General features: G+C 47.4%; 1 protein-coding gene across 3 annotated transcripts in view; it reads left to right on the plus strand.

Moving 5' to 3' along the window:
* Nucleotides 1-3,028: 3,028 nt before the first annotated feature.
* The window catches only part of ATP10A (ATPase phospholipid transporting 10A (putative)), a 158,484-nt gene continuing 141,988 nt past the window's right edge, over nt 3,029-19,524 (plus strand). For 2 of the 3 annotated variants that reach the window (XM_031440438.2, XM_031440439.2), the window contains exon 1: nt 3,030-3,640. In XM_031440438.2, the coding sequence (XP_031296298.2) occupies nt 3,183-3,640 (458 nt within the window). In that variant the 5' untranslated portion in view covers nt 3,030-3,182. Of the gene's footprint in view, nt 3,641-19,524 lie in introns of all 3 variants that reach the window. The other variant, XM_031440440.2, reaches the window with a different exon arrangement.

The following is a 19,524-nucleotide window of genomic DNA, read 5'->3' on the forward strand; positions in this document are numbered from 1 at the left end:
GCTACCAGTTTATTATTTAAACATATATATATATATGTCAGGAACAGCCAGATGGAAGACATGCTCAGGGCGAAGGGTGGGGAAAGCACGCAGCCGCCATGCCTTCTCCCAGCTCCCAGCTCTCCCAGAATCTCCATGCGCCCTGGAAGTGGGTTCATCCCCCTGGAGTCTCTCCCAGTCCTTTGGGTTTTTATGGAGGCTTCACTATACAGCCAGGAGTAAAATCTTTGGTTATTGGTGACTGATTCAGCCTCCAGGCTCCCTCCCCTCCCCAGAGGTCAGGGGTTAGGGCTGAAAGTTCTAACCTTCTAATCACAGGGATGGTTCCCTGGCAACTAGCGGCCATCCTCAGGGGCTTCCTAAAAGCCACTTCATGAACATAAACCCAGGTGTGGTTGAAAGGGGTTTGTTAGGAACATCAAGACACCCTTAGAGTTCTCATCTCTTAGGAACTTCCAAGAGATTTAGGAGCTCCGTGCCAGAAATGCAGACCAAGACCAAGTGTGTATTTCTTATCCTAGATCACAGTATCACACTGCCTGTTCTCCTAGAATGTTAGATCCACGAGACCATTTCCCCTGGGCCCCAGGGGCTAGAACCGTGCCAGGCCAACCACAGGCGATGAATACGAGTTTGCCAAGTGAGGGCAATTAATAGGACTTGCCCATGGACCAGCAGCAGGGCCTCCTTAGAGCCCGGTGATCCAGATGGCCAGCTCGAGAGTCCACCCGAGCCTCCTCCTGGCCCAGGCTGGCCAGAGTCTGAGAGTTTTGCTGACAGAAGACATCCGAGCCCCGAATTCCTGCAGAGCAGTCTGAGAGGTTTACATACCACTGCGTACATGTCAGAGCGAAGTCATTCCATGGGTCCAGTGGGTCACACAGTGTGGAAACCTTCCCAGGGGCCAGATGGGCTAGGACTTGGCAGAAATGCTGAGTCTGGATTGGTGACAAGCAGGTAGGGAAAGATTCCAGGCTTAAGGAGCAGTGTGACTCACAGAATCTTGGAACCTTAGAGTGGAATGTAGGTGGGGCCTGTTCTGAGAAGGGTAAGGAAATCTCTCCCGGGTGCCGGTAGGGAGGAAGGAGAGGCAGAGTTAAATCCGCAAACTGGTGCCAGTTTCCCTGAGGGCCTCAAGGGACCTCTGCCCAAGAAGTCAGCCTTTGACTTTGTGTAAGCAGCAGGGGCTCCTGTAAGCTCCCGGGTAAGGAAATGAAGTCATGCAGTAAAGGAGGTCACCATCTTGGCCACCTGGCGACAGGCACTAGCCAGGGAACTGGGAGGCAGGAGAGCCACCCTGAGGCTCTGGGAAAGCCCTCGGGATTGCGTAGGGAGGGGAAAGGGAGGGAACCAGCAGGCCCAGGGCCTCGCCGGGCTGGGTGATGGAGGAAATGTGGATGAAGAGTGACTGGAGACCAAGGAAGCTGTGGTCGTTCCTGTGCTGTTGGTGCTCAGTTTGGGATGCCACTGGTCCCACTATGCGACCTGATTTCTTTCCCTGAAAATGCTGGCACTTTAGTCAAAACTGTTTTCTCCGATCTGGGCCTCCACACATCAGCACGGTACCCCTAGGAATGGTGGGGGAAGGGGCTTCTTATACAACATGGATCATTTTCTTAAGACCTGTCACTCACCCCTCCTTAAGCTGGATTCTAGTAACTACTGTGGTCTGGGGGAAGGCTCCCTTAGAGATGTGAGCCCCCGGCATGGCTGCGTGGTGGGGTACAAGCCAAGGTACTGGAGGTGAAGACCATCCTGAGAGAGGGTCATAGGGAAGAGGTCAGTGATTTGAGCAAAGCCAGGGAAGTGGACTGGTCAGCAGGCACCTGAGGGAGGAACTCAGAGCCAGCAGAGGCTGCTGAGGCCGTCCTGGGGACATGACAGAAGGTCTCAATGCAGGAAGAGAAAGAGGGGCTGGCCTGCAGGGGGAGAAGGCCAACAGCTCCCCAAATCCAGACGAAAGTGTTCCAACTCCGTGGTCTCCTGGGCAAGAAATCCCTGCTCCTCACCTCTGTACTTCTAGAGTCGGGGGGGCCAAACTGTCCCCGCTGTAGCACATCTGGGGGACAAGTCTTATCCCAGAAGTGGGACCTCCCCATCCCTCTGCCAGGGCCAGCCACTGCCCACCTTTCCATCACACACTCCTCTCCTTGATTCCCCATGAATCCTGAGGGGAGCCCTTTGTCCCAACAGAGGCTTCTCCACTCCTGCAACACCCTCCCGGGACCCTCTCCCCCTCCCAGCCACCATCTTCAATGCCCTGTCACTGTCTGGGTCACAGAGGCCACTTTAGAACAAGAGCACACTGGGTATATTTTGGCTCTCAGGGTTTACCAAGGAGGAAAAGAGACTGAAATAGAGCAGACCAAAGCCTGCCTTTGCTCAGCGAAATATTCCTCCCTCCAATTAAAGGGGGAAAAAATCCTATTTTGGGAAGTAAGGAAAGGCAGCGATGATCTCGAAAGTTAAAAGTCTAGGTCACCCAAGAAGTTAATCTTAAAGTAGATGGAGGCTGGGCAGGGTAGGGAAGAATCCTCTCGGGGTCCCAGAAGTAAATCTCCTACCCAAACAATATTTAAAAATCAGAGCACTGGAATGCCATGGGTCCTGTGGATTTTGATTCTAGTCGATTTCTAGGGGAGGCTCCTAACCCGGGTCCCCCAGACCCTTTCCGGGACAGGCCAAGCCCAGGAAGAGCCCGCCCGCCGCCGGGGGTCTGCGGTGCCCTTTCTCCCACACCCTGCGGCTTCCTCTTTCCTCCGGTGGCAGGGCGCGTTGGCAGTGTGCTGGGACCCAACTGATGCTTCTGGGAAACGAAAGTTTTCAGCTTGACTTTTTGTTTCCCGCTCTCCGCGGTGTCCCGGCCAGCCGGGGCGCGGCCCAGCGCGGGGCGGGGCGGGGCGGGGCGGGACCGGGAGCCGCGGCGGCGGAAAGGCCCGGACGGGCTCGAGGACAAGGGGGCTCTGTGCCGCGCCGGGCCCCGACGGCGGGCGGGCGGGCGGGCTGGGCAGGCCTGGGCTGGGCTGGGCCGGGCTGGGCGGGGCGGCCACTGACCGCGTCTCCGTGCGTCCCGCAGGCGGGGAGCCCGCGCCGCCGCGCCCGGGCCGCCCGCGATGATCACCTAGGAGGCTGGCGCGGGCGGGCGCAAGCGGCGGAGGAGGCGGGCGCGGCGACACGCGGCCATGGAGCAGGAGCCGGCGGCAGCCGAGGAGCCCGGGTCCCCGGAGGCGCGGCGGCGGCGGCGGCGGCGCCGGGAGGGCAGGACGCGCACCGTGCGCTCCAACCTGCTGCCGCCCCCGGGCGCCGAGGACCCCGGGACCAGCGTGGCCAAGGGCGCGCGGCGGCGGTGCGCGGGCACCCAGCACCTGGCCGACAACCGGCTCAAGACCACCAAGTACACTCTGCTGTCCTTCTTGCCCAAAAACCTGTTCGAGCAGTTCCACCGCCTGGCCAACGTGTACTTCGTCTTCATCGCGCTGCTCAACTTCGTGCCGGCGGTGAACGCCTTCCAGCCCGGCCTGGCGCTGGCGCCCGTGCTCTTCATCCTGGCCGTCACGGCCTTCAAGGACCTATGGGAGGACTACAGCCGCCACCGCTCCGACCACGAGATCAACCACCTGGGGTGCCTCGTCTTCAGCAGGTGAGCCGGGCGGGCGGGGCGGCCGGGCGGCCGGGCGGGGCAGGGCCCGCGCGGGGCCGGGCGCTCCGGGGAACTTGGCGTTGGGCGCGGCGCGAGTGGCGCGGGGCGGGGAGACCCGGAGAGCCGCTCAACTCCGCGGAGGGCCTCGCCTCGAGGGGCCAGGGGCCTGTGAAACCCCAGACTCTGGGTGCGCCGGGGTTCCCTGTCCCCGCTTGTCACTCAGACGCCGCGTCAGAGCCAGGGTGATCCCAGGGCTGGAGTCCAGCGGCCGCTGGGCGTCCTCGTCCCCAGTCGCTCCTGCCTTATAAGTCAAAAAGAGGGAAATCTGTTCCTGGGCGCCCTGACCTGAAATCCCAGCCTCAATCTTCTGCCAGACCCCGCAGACCAGGTTGTTTAATAACTTTAACAACCTACACGCGAATGGAAAGCGCGGTCTTAGGTTAGGACAACAGAGTGAAACTGCCACCAAGTTCTGACTTGCCAGGCACAGACCGGATAAAAGGGCAGGGGTAGTAACCGCGGGGTCTCTCCACTGATGTGTGCGGTGAGCGGGGCACCCAGTTGGGTGCCATCCCGTAGTTAACTGTTAAGTAGTTTAAAAATTGAGCACGGTTTCCAGATGGAAAGACTGAGGCTTGGAGGTCCTGCCCGTGGGTAGTACCTGGGAATGTACTTCCTCTGGGCTCCTCCTGCGCCTTCTCTCCCTGCACTTCTCAAGTTTTGGACCCTCAGGCGGGGCCAGTCCAGGATGCTGCTGCCTCTTCTCTTTTTACACTCCTCACTCCAAGAGGGCCACTTGGCTGCAGACCTGTCTTGGAGCTGTGTCTAGTAGCAGAGTCTGCCTCAAGGCTGCACGCCTCAGGAAGGCAGATGGTCTTGACCTTCATCCAAAGCTTAGCCCTCCTGTTTAGTTTGCGTGAGTCCTGATGTAGGGGCCGATACCCGCCTCCGCGTTGAAGGACATTAGCCTCATTCAGCCTCCATCACATGTGAGTGGCCTCCCTTGTACTCTCAGTGGAAGACGGTTCCCCTAAAAGATGAGGGTCATGGTTTTTCCTGCCTCTTAGAATAGTTTGGATGAAGACCATGAATGCCTTTAAGGATTTCTGACCCTGCCAGCAACACTGGTTCTGCTTTATACTTAACTTGACATGAGTAAACAGAGGTTCAGAGAGGTTAAGCAACTTGCCCAAAGCTACACAGCTTCTGGGTCATAGTATTGGAATGTGACCCAGTTCTTCCTGACTCCACAGCTTTTATAATATTCTGGTCCTTACGCTTCTTAAATTTTTATGAGAATCACTTGAGGAGCTTATTAAAAATAACAACTTTAGAATTTGAATTTAAGAATACAGAATTTAGCTCTTCTCAGGCTCCATCCTTAACACAGCTGACAAGCTCATCTGGGACTGTGCCCAGGAATCTGAGTATTTAATGAGCACAGAGGTGGCACTTATATAAGGGCCCACATTGGAGTAACATTGCTCAGCTTGCTTTCAAGGGGTGCCCATCGTCCAGTCAGCAAGTGTGACATCGATGGAAAAGGCTGTGGGATTTCCTGGCTCCTGGTCACTAGAGTCCCGAAGCCAAGCAGGGAGGCAGCCCCCCCATACACAGACAGCCTCAGTGTCCCCAGTCCAGTCTGTTCTTCTGCACAGCATGACCCAGTGGGGCTCCAGGCTGAAGTCTTTGCACACACACCACTTCCTGTTATCACTGAGCCGGTAACCCCCGTCGCCTGCTTTTTAGAAATACCTAGAGCTCAGGAAACATAGGTTATCTTCAGCTGACATAGTTCTTTCAGCCCATGAAGTCACTTGACCCTTGTAACAACCATCACCCCCAACACGCCCACCAGAAAACTCAGAGTAGAACCCCAGAGCGGTCCCTGGACCCCGTGACCTCGAAAGGCTTCACGGGATTCTGAAGCCTTCACTGCCCCTGGACGCGCCCACCCCTGTTCTCTCCCCTTCTGCCCTGACCCAGCTGGGGTTCTCACAAGCTCGGTGCCGTCTTGGGGGCGAGGTCTCGGGGAGAACGGTGCTTACAGGAGAAGTTCCCCAGCACCTCCCAGCTCCCAAGTCTCATTCCTTGAATGCTTTCCCGGGGAGAGAATGGGCCTTCCGTCTGGGGAGGCGCCGTGGGAGTGATGGGTGGCAGCTGTGTGTGGAGAGGAGGTCTGTCTGGAGGAGAGTCATCCCCATACAGAAGCCAGGTCCGACTCCTCCAGGCCCAGAAGGTCTGCGACTGGTGTTTTCAGGCCTGGGCTGTGAGGACGGTGGATTTCTGAGTCCTCCGCATCCTCTGAACGGAGAGTGGCTGGTGCGCCCGCTGCCTTCAGGCTGCAGTAGCTGCTGGCTGCTCCTGCCCATCAGCTCAAACCAGTGCCCTGAGCTGTTCCTCACACAGCCCAGCCAGGCTCTGGAGAAGGTCTGGGTCTCACCTAGAGCTTACCGTGGGGACTGACTGCACCGTCGGGGTGTCCATGGCCCTTGGTGGGGTGCGGGGGGCCCTGGGTGAGGCTCCTAGCCCAGTGAGACAGGGCAGGAAACTCCCAGAGAAGGGCAGGGGTCGGAGGACCAGGGAGCTTGGCCGGAGTTCCTTCAGGGCCTTCGGTTACTGCAGGGACAGGGCAGCACGGCTGTGCACATCAGGGTCTGCTCTGCGTTGTGTCACTGCTTTGGTTGACGTGCAAAGCCTGTAAATGCAGAGTGAGAGCACACTTCAGTGAGGGAGCTAAACCTGCTGATGCCGGCTGGACGGCGGCTTCTCTGGGACATCGCCGTGTGTGTGCTGACTGCAGCGCGCAGTGCATCGGATCTTTATACCACTGGTGATGCGGTGTGTCCCACTGACGCAGTCCCTGGGTCGCCCTGTGAGCATCCCGCGTCCAGCTCGCTGGAAAGGCGGGTTCCCAGGTACCCATTCCCCCAGCCCGGCGCTGCGGAGTCCGCATCGCGGCCTCGTGGGCACACAGGAATTGGAACTGCGGTGCTGAAATGCAGGAGCGTCCTGCTCTTGGTGGTGGAGATGGCCAGTATGGGAAAACTGCCAACACGGCATCGGAGCGGGATGGCTCTGGGCTGAAGCCACGGTGCTGCCGACTCCTGTTTCTGCGGCCTGAGCCCACGGACCATCTCGTGGATTTCAGACTGTGTTTAGGAAAATCCTCCCGAGCCAAGCCATTAGGACGAGAGTGTAGTGGGTGATCCTGGGGGTTCAGGTCCTGCCTGTGGCCCCGCCCCGGGAAGGGTCGGTCTGGGCATCGCCTGGCAAGGGGCTAGTTGGGTGGGGCAGGCATGCAAGCCCTTTTTGGTCACATAGACCTCCTTGGGACTGGCGATGTCTGGCTGGAAAGCCATCTCCCTCTGGGCACAGGTGGGAAGAAAGAGGGTGTTTGAGTTTCCCCCTTCCCCCTCCAGATCCACTCCCGTGTGAGTGCAGGTGATGCGGCCTCAAGTTTCTGTTGCTGGGGGCCTTGGACTTCACTTTCTTTCACAAGCATCAAGCACTGAGTGTCCAGCTGAGACAAGGCTGGTGCCCCCAGGGCCCAGGGGTGAGGGGGCAGCTAATGACAGCAGGGCCCAAGGCTGGCTGGGCTGGCAGAGGAGAGGGGACAGGAGGGCGGAGCCAGCCCGGAGAGTGGTGCTTCTGGTGGCAGGAAAGCAGAGACTGGTTATCAGAGGAAGAGTTGGGGGAAATTGAAAGAGAAACACTCCTGGAAGAGGATTTGCCTGAGAGAGGTGAAGGGCGGAAGCCAGGGTCAGACCTCTCTCGTCCACCTTTTCAATCATGGGGCGAGTGGGTAACCCCTTCAAACCGGCAAACCTTGCTCCTGTCCCCAGAAACAGAGTAAGCTTTAGGAGATGGGTCCTGAGGTCGGGGGTCCCAGTCTGGGTGGGCCTGGCAGGAACTCTGCACAAGCCCTCTGCCTCACCTGCACTCCGTTTTCCAACCTGTAAAGTGCGATAATAGCCCCAGGTCCGCACACTCCTTCTGGCTCTGATCCCATGACCCTGGGAGGGGCTGGCACCCTTGTCCTGTGAACCCCCCACCCTCTGCCCAAGCCCTGCCTGGGTTATTGGATACCGTGTTCCCTTTTGCTTCCATACACTTTGTGATGACTCAGACGCGGACGCCTGTCAGTGTCTGTCTCTAGGATGATGGAAACAGAGTTTCTGCATGAATTAACCAGAGGTGACTTGTCCCTGAATCTTTTGGGTCTTTTGGGCTCTATTCTGGGATTTGAGCGTGGCATTCTGGTGTCTTTCCATCATCTTTTGGGAAAACAGATGAGGTGTGCTCCAATGCTTATCTTGGAATTACTCTCATTTTTGTCTCTTTCCTTTGATTCTCACTTCATTTCCCCAGTTTATTAGGGTATCTGTCCGACTTGCTTACCTTGGGCTTTGTGATTTGTTTTTTCAGAAGAGCCTGAAATGAGACCCAACAATGTTCTCCTTTTGTTTTTTGTCTGTTCATCACGCCTTGATCTTCCTTTCCTGAGAGCCACGTCTCTTCCTGGCCAGCAGCAGAAACTTTGCTCCTGGGAAGCGCAGCATCTGTCTTATTTGTAGTAAAAGATTTGCAGAAGCAGAGACACCAGCCCAGGACCCAGGGGACAGGGACTTGCCAGGGTAATGCAAGTCTTCTTTAACCAGGGACATCCCTTGGGGGTGCTTGGTGGGGGAACACTTGCAGCATAATATTTGAACATGGCCGGTGACACGGTTTCTGGAAGTAATTTTTCTTTTGAAACCTTTCATGTGTCACATATGGGATTGAGTTATAGAAAAAGAACTTTTCTTTCCCTCAAAACTTGGTTGCCCTCAGAAGGTAGTCTTGTTCATGGGGAGGTCCTTTTTATACTTGTTAATATGAGCGCAGTATTTTAGTGCAAAATTCCCTGTTGTAACCTCCCGACAGTCCTGTTTCATATTCCCATTTCACAGATGAGGAAACTGAGCTTTATCACTGCCTTAGGTCCCGTGGTAGGAGATGGCAGTGCCATGGCTTGAGCCAAGAGTCATCCTGCTTGGGGACTCTTATGTTAGCAGTTTCTTGTACTTGCCAGCTCCACCCCCAAGTGCAGGATGCTTTATTTAAAAACAAAACAAAACAAAACAAAAAAACTTTAACATTTTCTTTATCTCAAAATATTTTCTAATTTCCCTGGTGATTTCTTCTTTGACCCATTGGTCATTTAGGAAAGCTGTGATTTCCACGCATTTGTGAGTTTTCCAAATTTCTTTGCTACTGATTTCCAGTTGTACTATAAAGCAGCACATCCATAGGGGCTTCTGTGTGTCCATCAGGCAGGTGAACAGTTAGCACCTCGTGGCAACCTTGTTTATCTGTCCCACTTGTCCTTCCCCCTCTTTTATTTCGAAGCGCATCCCAGAGATGACATTTCTTCCGTAATGTTTCAGTATTTATCTTTAGAAAAGCAGTGATTCTTTTTAAAACTAGACTACAATACCATTATTTTACCTATTTAACATTTTAAAATTAATATTAATTTCTTAATATTATTAAATACCCAATCTATGTTCAAGTTTCCACTTGCCTCATAATTGTCATACTTGTTTCTTTTTTTTTTTTTGGTTTGTTTTTTTTTGTTTGGCCAAAACAGAGAACTTTGTTATTTAGCCTGTATAGTTTTTTTTTTGTTTGTTTTGGAGAGGAAGTAATTAAGATTATTTATTTATTTTTAAATTACTATTATTTTTAAATGGCGGTACTGGAGATTGAACCCAGGACCTCATGCATGCTCAGCACTCACTTGACCACTGAGCTACCCCTTCCCCGCTCATACATATATTTTTTCAATTTGTATGTTTGAATCAGATCCAAGTAAGTTCTCATTGCAATTGGCTGATCTGTCTTTTGGATCTCCTTTATTGTTTTGACTTCCTCCTGTGCAATTCCCTTTCTCTCTCTGTTTTCCCCTTGCTATTTGTTTATTTTTACCCTTGCAAAGTACATTTGAAGAAACTGAGTTTTTGTCCTAGAGGGTTTCCCACAGCTTGAATTTTTTTTTTTTTTTTGGTCAAAACCACACGCATAAGTGATGTACTTCAATTGTGAGGAACGGAAAGTTCCTTAGTCTCTCTTTTTGTGATGTTAGTAGCCATTGAAAATCATCGTCAACATCGATTAATTGGTTAGAGGTTGGGAAATGGTGCCTGTCTAATTCTTTCATTAATTATTTTGAATATTTTCATACGAAGACCTTACCCCTCATCCACTACCTGGTTTCCCAGCGGTACAACTCATCATGTAGGAAAGAGAGAGAACCACTTAATTTGGGTCACTCGCATTTTCCAATGGGAACTAATTTGGCTTTCTAAAATTTTTAAACTTTTTGTTTTGAAATCATTTTAGACCTTATAGAAAGGTCGCAAAAACAGTATGTCCCTCACCAACCTTCCTCTAATTTTAACATTTTACTTTGCTGTATTACAGTGGTCAAAATGAAGACATTAACATTAGCACAAAGCAATTAAATGAAACTACATTTTTATTCAGATCTAAGTAGTTTTTCCATGCATTAATGAGTATCGGTCAGTCCTTTGCTTGGGGGTCTTGTATCCTGCCCCTTGCTAACTCATTTATTAGAGCTCACAGTTGCTTTGTGGACAGATTCCTTAAGATTTTCTGTATATCAGCATGTCTTGCTCCTGATCTGAGGGTGAAAACATTGTCTTTCGCCACTAAGTATGGTGCTAGCTGTGGCTGTTTTATAGACGCCACAGTCAGAGAAAGTTCCTTTCTGTTCCTACTTTGTTGATTTTGTTGAGGTTTCTTTTTTTCTTTTTTTCAAATCCAGACAGTGTTGGATTTTGTTAAATACTTTTTCTTCATCTGTTGACATGATCATGTGGCTTTTGTCCTTTATTAAATTAACATGATAATAAATGATATGATAAATCACATGATAAAAGATAAGTGGGAAAAATATAATGATAAAATAAAATATAATAAAATAGTGATACATTGATTTTTCCTATGTTAAACCAATCTTGCCTTCTTGGGATAAATCCCAAGACTGGCTGTGGTATCCTTTATATACCATATATATGGTATCCTTATAATCCTTTTTATAATTTGCTTGCTTCAGTTTACTAGAGTTTGTTGCAGATTTTTGCATCTGTATTCGTATGGGATATTGATGTATATGTCTGTGTGTATATGTCTGTGTGTGTGTGTCTGTGTGTGTTTGTCTGGTTTTGCTATAAGGAAAATACTGTGTGACCTCATAGAATGAGATGGGGAGTTCTCCCACTATTATCTTTCTTGGAAGAGTTTGTGTAGACTAAGTATTAATTCTTCACTAGAGGTTTGAAAGAACTCAACATTGAAGACAATGTGAGTCTGGGCTTGGGCTTTTCCTTGTGGGGAGTTTAAAAATGACTGGTTCAATCTCTTTGCCTGTAGGTCCATTCAGATTTTCTGTTTATTCCTGAGTCAGCTGTGGTAATTTTGTACCTTTCTAGGAAACTGTCCGTTTCATCTGACTTACCTTGTTTGTCGGCGTACACTTGTTTGTAACATTCCCTCATAGTCCTTTCCGTTTCTGTACAGTTGGTGCTGATGGATCCTCTGTTATTACTGATTGTAATACTTTGAGCTTTCTCTCTTATTGGTCCTTCTAGCTAAAGATTTTCTAATTTTGTTGATCTTGTCAAAGAACCTAATTTTTTGTATTGATTTTTCTCTATTGTTTTTCTGTTCTCTATTTCATTGTTTTTGCTCTTTATTATTTCCTTTCTTCTGTTTGACTTGAGTTAGTTTGTTCTTATTTTTACAGTTATTCAAGGTGGAGGCTTTGTTCATTTTTTTGAGATCCATTTTCTTTGTTAATGTGTTTGCAGCTATTAAACTTCCCTGTATGGGATGTATTATTTCCTTCCTTCCATCCTTCCATCCTTCCTTCCTTCCCTTTTTTGTCTTAAAGTATTTTCTAGTTTCCGTGGTGGATGTCTTCTTTGACCCATTGGTTACTTAGGAATGTCATGTTTAATTCCACATATTTGTGAATTTTCCAAAAATTTTTTCCTGTTACTGATTTCTAATTTCACTCTATTGAAATAGTTTGTATGATATCAGTCCTTTAAATTTGTTGAGGCTTGTTTCATCATCTATCTTAGAGAATGTTCCTTGTGTGCTTGAGAAACATGTATATTCTGTTGTTCTATGAAGTTCTATAGATATTTGTTAGGTCTAGTTGATTTAAAATGTTGCTTACATTTTCTGTTTCCTTGTTCTTCTGCCTATTTTTCTAGTCTTTATTGTAAGTGGAACAGTGGAGTCTCCCACGATTGTTGAGTTGTTTATTTCTCTCTTCACCTCTGCTAGTTTTTGCTTCTTGTGTTATGGGGCCCTGTTATATAGCTGTCATGTCTTCCTCATGGATTGACCCTTCTGTCATTGTAAAATACATTTCTTTATCTCTACCAATTTTTGTCTTAAAGTCTGTTTTGTCTAGGAATAACGCAGCCTCGTCAGCTCTCCTTTGGTTACTGTTTGCATGGTATTTTTTTCCATCCTTTTACTTTTAACCTGTTTGTGTCTTTGCATCTAACGTGTGTGTCTTGTGGAAAGTATAGAGTTGAATCACATATTTTAAAATTTTTATTCTGCAAGAAGGACGTTGGAAAATTCATATATAACTTAAATCATGTTTAAATGTGTTCTAACCATATTACTGTGGGGTAAGCTATGGTAAGGCCAGGCTCAGCTCAACAGAGACAAACCGGAAAGCGTTCACAGCTCTGTTACCCACAGCTCCTTAGGGAGAAACAGCACTGGGTGCCTTTTAATTGTAGTATTTTTTATTAGCATTAAATGTAATTACTGATAAGATAGGATTTATGCCTGCAATTTGCTAATTGTTTTCTATATGTCTTATGTGTTTCTGTTTATAGTCTTCCATTATTGTCTTCTTTAAATAAATATTTTTTAGTGTACAGTTTTAATTCCTTGTTATTTCTTTTACTGTATTTGTTGTTAGTTATCTTTTCAGTGGTGCTCTGGGGATTAAAACTAGCATCTTAATCAGAAATAATCTAGTTCAGATTAATACTAACAATTTCCATAGTATATAAAAACTTTGCCTCAATATTGTTTCATTTTCTCCCCCTCCTTTCTGCTATGATCATACAGATTACATCTTTATACGTTATCAGTCTATTAACACAGATTTATAATAGTTGTTTTGCAGAATGCTCTTTTAAATCCAGGTAGGAGAAGAAAACAGTTACCAAAAAATATATTCGTCTTGTTTGCCTTAACTGGTGCAGCAGCCTCCAGCAGCTGTGATATTAAACAGTTGCTGCTGATTGTTTTCAATGCATGCTCTGGGTACTGGGCTTTTCCCACAAAGCAAGGTCCAGATCAGCTCCCATAACAACACTGTCCTGGGATTGGGGCTCTTTGAGGAACTCGGAACTCAGTCTGCTTCTTTTGGTGGTAACCAGTCAGCTGGTTTTCACAGGTACTGTGGAGCTAGTGAGAGGGAGATGGGAGTAAGTCAAGTGGAAACACCGCCAGTCCTGTGGTTCTCACCAAGGTTCAGCAGATTTTTTTTCCCAATCCACCCACCTCAGATTATGGCAAGATTTGTTAACATCCAGCACTCTGAAAAAGTTGATTTGGAAATTTATGCCAGTGTTGTTTTTATGTTGGATCAAACTTACAGAGGCCCTCACTTCACCATTCTGGCAGTCTCACATCCTGATCAGTCACTTTGTAAAATTTTCCCTCAGTTTGGGTTGGTCTGTTGTTTCTCATGAGTGGATTAATATTTGGGTTTTTTGGGCAGGAATACCACTGAGGTGACACCCTTCTCTGCATGCTATCAGAGGGTATTTGATGCCAATGTATCTTATTATTGATGATGCTAGCTTTGATCATGTGGTTAGGATGGTGTCTGCTAGGTTTCACTATTGTAAGTGTATTATTTTCCCTTTGGTAAAAAAAATCTTGGAATTGGTACCTGAGACTTCGTAGGTATCTTATATCTCCTTGAACCTTTGCCCTCCGACACTGATCCATTGACAGGTCTTGTCTGCAGTCATTATTGCGTTGGTATTCTCATGGTGAATTTCTTTATCCTTCACTCTTTCCGTATTTATGAATGAGAATTCTTGCAAGAGCCATCTTTTTCTTCCCCATTGATTTATTTTCTCAATTATTTATATCAATGCAAATGAATGGATATTGATGTAATGGGTTCCATAGGCTTTATAGTCAAACACTATTGTAGCTTATCTTGTTGCCCACATTGTTGCAGCTTTGGAGATAGGAGCTCTCTCAGGCTGGCTCTGTGTCCCTCGGATATGTCCCCCGCCTTTCCTGAGCTCTTCCTTACTTTCTGGCTCTGTAAGGATGCTCCTTACAGGCTCACCTTCTATTTTCCTTGCCTTGATTCTGGAATCAATCACTTCTCTTGAGGATGCTTAGTTTTAAAAAATATTATTATGGCTTTTATAGGTTTATGTATCATTTATTTAATTATTTAAATATAATTCAATGATTTTAAGTTAGTTGTAGTTATGATCATTGATGTTCTTTGGTCATGTTGGCTCTTGAGTCCTTTTGACAAAACTGCCAGTCATTTCTTTTGGTCCGTATTGCAAGCTCAGCTTAAATATTTTCTACCCTCACTTTTCCAACCAAAGAGGGTTTGTTATTTTTTTCCAGTTTTACTGAGATATATATATATAATCAAAATACAGTGCTGTACACGTTTAAGGTGAATAGCATAATAAGGATTTACATATATTGTGAAATGATTACCACAATAAATTAACTTAGTATTCATCATCTCGTACAGATACAAAACAAAAGCAAAAGAAAAATTTTTTTTCTTGCGTTGAGAACTCTAAGAATTTACTCTCTTAGCTGCTTTCAAATACACCATACAGCAGTGTTAACTGTAGTCATCATGTTAACACTATATCCTCAGTACTTAACATTATATCCCTAGTAGTTACTTATCTCAAAAATGGAAGCTTTTCCCTTTTGACCACCTTCATCCACTCCCCCCACCTCCACCTCTGATAAAGACCCATCTGATCTCTTTTACTGTGAGATTTTTTTTTTTTTTCAGATTCTACCTGTGAGATCAGATATGTTTGTCTCTCTCTGTCTGACATTTCACTTAGCATAATACCCTCAAGGTCCATTCATGTTGTAGCAAATGGCAATATTTCATTACTTTTTATGGGTGAGTAACATTCCATTGTGTATATACACCACATCTTCTTTATCCAGTCATTGGTTGATGGGCACTTAGGTTGTTTCCATATCTTGGCTATTGTAAAATGATGCTGCTGTGAATGTGGTGGCGCAGATATCTCTTTGACATGGTATTTTCATTTCCTTTGGATATAGTCCCAAAAGTGGAATTTCTGGATAATATGGTAGTGTTAATTTTTTGAGGAATCTCTATACTGTTCTCCATAGTGGCTACACCAATTTACATTCCCACCAGCAGTGCACAGAGGGTCCTTTCTCTTCACATCCTTGCCAACATTTGTTATCTCTCTCTCTCTCTCTTTTTTTTTTTTTTGGATACTAGCCATTCTGATTGGTTGAGGTGATCTCTCCTAGTGGCTTTGATTTGCATTTACATGCTGATTAGTGATGTTGAGCATCTTTTCATTTACCTGTTGGCCATGTATGTATCTTCTTTGGGAAAGTGTCTATTCAGATTTTTTTGCCCATTTTTGAATTTGATCAGTGGCTTTGTTATTTTTTAACACAATTCTTCAGTAGCTTTCAGTGGCCTCAGAAGCCAAGTCCTTCCATGCTGTTTTGCCATGCTATGTCTCCCTGGACCCTCAAGTGATGCTCATTCATTGTGGTGATCGTTGACTCTGTAGGTTCCATCTTTCCTGGAAGGAGTCAGGTGTCTCCTCTGCAGGGGACTTCCTCTGGGTGTGTTTGCAAATACTCAGTTATCACAGTGACTGCTGGTCTTCCTCGGATTTGGTGCTCAGTGGCATGTGATGCCTTGCCTTGTTCTGGATGGTCCCATTCCATAAAGAATGGCCCAGTTGCCAAGACCGGTCAGGCCTTCATTGAGAAACACTTTTGGAAGACATTCTAAAGACAAAGCTTGTCCATGTATCTGGATTCCTTGACTTGGGGAGATTGAGAGAGGCCAGAGCTCTGCCCGTCACAATGGGCCGGTCCAGCCTTTGGTTGAATTCCCTTCCTAAGGGAGCTCAATGGACTTGTTTGTACAAGACTGACCTTGCTATATATGGTGCATTAAAGGAATTCACAGGAAAAATGGAGCAGCTATTTTGATCTTTGCTTTTTTAGAGCACACGTTGCTTGGCTCTGTCTATTTCCTTATTTTGCATCTTCTCAGGGAACGGTTTGTTGGCGTTGCCTCCGATATACCCTCTGGTTATTTCTCCATCCTGGGTACTGTATCTTGAAATGCTTTGCCTACCAAACTATTTTCATTAGGTAATAATGAATTCCTTTGCCCATTTCAAGTCAATCAGCAGCAATTAAACTGCCTGTAATGAGACTGAATGCGTGCTAGCAGGAAGACGCTGGGCAGATGCCTCCCTCTGTGGCCCAGTCTCCTCCTTTAAACGGGAGTGAGGACCGCCGTCTGGGCGTGCTGTGAGGAGTTAAGTGAGACATTGCACGGAGGGGCTGAGCCAAGCCCCGGCAGGCAGGTAAATACTTGAAAAGGTTGACTGCAGCTTCTTAATACAGTTATTACTCCCGCTACTGGTTATCATTGTTGCTAAGATCTTTGGGTCAGAATGTTCCGAATGTTGTTACTATAGTGAAGTGGATCTATTCCTGGCCAAAACAAAGAACTTTGTCATTTAGCCTGTGTAGTATTATTTCGTTTTGTTTTGGTTTTTTTTTTTGGAGGGTAGATAATTGGGTTTATTTGTTACTGAACCCAGGACCTCGTGTGTGCTTAGCACGCGCTCTACTACTGAGCTACGCCCTCCTCTTGTACCTTCCTCTAGCCTGTGTAGTTTTATCGTGAGTAACCAGACAGCTTTTGAAAGCATCTTGAAATATTGAAAGTTGCTTGTGGACTCTGTTGCTAACTTCATGGGTCCCCGGTAATCTCCGGATGCCCCTGGTGGCTCAGGTATCTTCTTAGAAATGCACTTCCTTGGAGAAGCACTACAGGGAAGTGGTGACATTAAGGCATTTGTTTAGATTAATAATTAGCAAGCAGTGTGGCAGGATGTGTTTTATAAATCCATTGGCTTTGGTGAAACTCTTTTTTTGGTTTTTAAAACATCAAATGACTTAAATTCATTGACCTATTTGAGGATGTCTTTGAGTTTCTCATTTTTGCTTAATCAACCTTTGAAGAAGCAACAACAACCCACAGGAAGTCTTTGATTTTCAAAAGGAGAACCAGCCTTGAGCAGCCAGGGTGGGCATCCTCCAGCGCCTAGCTTGCAGGGCTCCCCGCAAGGCTGCTTCTCCAGAGCCCCCAGAGTTTAGAAGAGTAGGGAAGTCAAACAAGCTCCCGATCTGTCTTAAATTTTCTTCCGCATCAGGGTTTGCCTCTTTCAGGAACTGACTTTCCTAGAAAGGCCCCAGGATGTGAACAGACAGGAGGGTGGGCTGGGTCTTAAAAGTCTGCCCCTTCCAAAGCTCTGTGAGCCCCCAGAGCCCCACTCCCTAGCCTGCCTTGCTGATTGTCTTCTTTGGCTCAGCAGTGCTTTTCTGAAGGGAAAACTTCTTCCCTTATTGTTTCTTAGGAGGGGTAATTAGGTATTTATTTATTTATTTATTTGGGTGTTTTGTTTGTTCATTTATTTAAATGGAGGTACTGGGGGTTAAACCCAGGACTTGGTGCATGCTAAGCATTTGCTCTACCACTGAGCTCCACCCTCCCCTCGCCCCGAGGGAAAACTTCTGCCCCTAGAGGAATCCAGTACCTGAAGGGTTAATGAAGTGGAAGGAAGCCCAAGCTGTCACCAGACACTTTTCACCACTCTTCTGTCCCGCTAAAGAAAATCAAGATCAGGAGAGTTCGGTTTTGGTTGCAAGTTCTCTCCTTTCTCAGATGTGACACTGGGACTCTGGGTGGCATCTGCGCCGTGTGCCAGCTGTGGATGGGGCGGTGGGCGTGGACCACGTACGTGGATCCCACCTGAGCCGCCCGGGCTCCGCTCCGGGTCCGCCAGCCTCCTTCCGGCGGGCGGTGCCCAGCCCCAGGTCTCCCCGCTTAGTCCACCCGTCAGGTGGTGGGCGGAGCAGTGAGCCTCGGGCTGACTCACAGGGTGCGGCCACCTCCGGGTCCCAGCGCTTTTCTCTCCAGCGCTCTGGGCAGAGTCTCCTCCCCTGCCCTCCGCCAAGATGGAAATCAGTTTCATCTCAGCTCCCACACCCGTCCATTCACTCTCTGTCTCCTGGTCATCCTCAGCGGCTCGGGAAGTCTGTTGGCTCAGAAACCCCAGAACCATCTAGGGCGAAAAGACAGCGCAGGGAGGAGTGAGTTATCGGGAGGGAGGGAACGGCCCTCTTGGGATGCTCTCAGCTTGTGTCTCTCTGAACAAACAAGCCATTTTTAAATGCATCCAATATTTGTTCCAGAATGTCTCCTATGGGCAAGTGAGGGCCATAGATGCTCCCTGTTCAGTCAGCAGCCTCAGGACACACATGGCATTAATTTATTTTCTAAAAGAATTCTTTTACTGACTGCCCGATATTTTAGTAGTTGGGTCCTCTCATGACTAACGGGTAGAAGCCTAGGCTGTGACATTCTGTGTTGCAACTGTCATCCTCGTTCTTTTATTTTCTGTATTTACTTTGCGGTGACAGACTTCAGTTAGATCAGATGTGTGGACTGTTCCTGGCACATAGTGACTGGCATTGTAATATTTTCCGCTTAACAGTTTTGTTTTATTTTTTGTTTTTTTGGAAAGAAAATCGTTGCTCTTAAGTGGGGTGGAAAGTTTGATTCATTACAGAGAATCATTGAGATCTGGTTGCCGTGTCCCTGTCTTTCACACGTCGACCCAGGGCAGTGTGCTGTGGCCAGGGCTCTTCCCTGGGGAGCTGTGGGTCAGGGCAGGGCTGAGCCCCAGGGCTCTGGCTGCCCCAATGGCAGGGATGGCTTCCTGGGTTCTGTAGACACTCAGCGCTGAGCATGCTAACCTCCCCACTTCTGCTCTTACTTTCTTCTTTTCACTCCCACTGATTCCTCTGTGACGTAACGGGAATTTTCTCACAGTGTGCAGGGGCTGCTGGAGGGGGTGTGGACGGGTGGAGGGAGCACTGTGTCTGTCATTCTTGGCTCTGGTCCCAGCCAGTGCATGTAGTGACATCCCAAATTAGTTCTTTCTTTTTCAGGCTTGTGTTGTTCTTGTCTTTTTTTTTTTTTTAATTTTTTTTGAAGTATAATCAGTTTACAGTATTATGTTGATTTCTGGTGTGCAGCATAGTGATTCAGTTATACATATATATATATATATATATATATATATATATATTCCTTTTCATTATAGGCTATTACAAGATACTGAATATAGTTCCCTGTGCTGTACAGTAGGACCTTGTTTATCTGTTTTATGTATAGTAGTGTGTATCTGTAAATCCCAAACTCCCAATTTAGCCCTCCCCAATGCTTCCCCCCTGCCTGTAAATTTGTAAATCTAACTGTAAATTTGTATTCTTTTTTTCCTCTGTAAGCTTGTTTTCTATGTCTGTGAGTCTGTTCCTGTTTTGTAAATAAGTTCATTTGTGTCCTTTTTTTTAGATTCCACATATAAATGATAGTATATGGTATCTTTCTCTGCCTGGCTTACTTCACTTAGATTGTTGATCTCCAGGCCCATCATGTTGCTGCAAATGGCACTATTCTATTCTTTTTTATGGCT

Source organism: Camelus dromedarius, chromosome 29 (genome assembly GCF_036321535.1).
Source record: "Camelus dromedarius isolate mCamDro1 chromosome 29, mCamDro1.pat, whole genome shotgun sequence".
Classification (NCBI taxonomy): Eukaryota; Metazoa; Chordata; class Mammalia; order Artiodactyla; family Camelidae; genus Camelus; species Camelus dromedarius.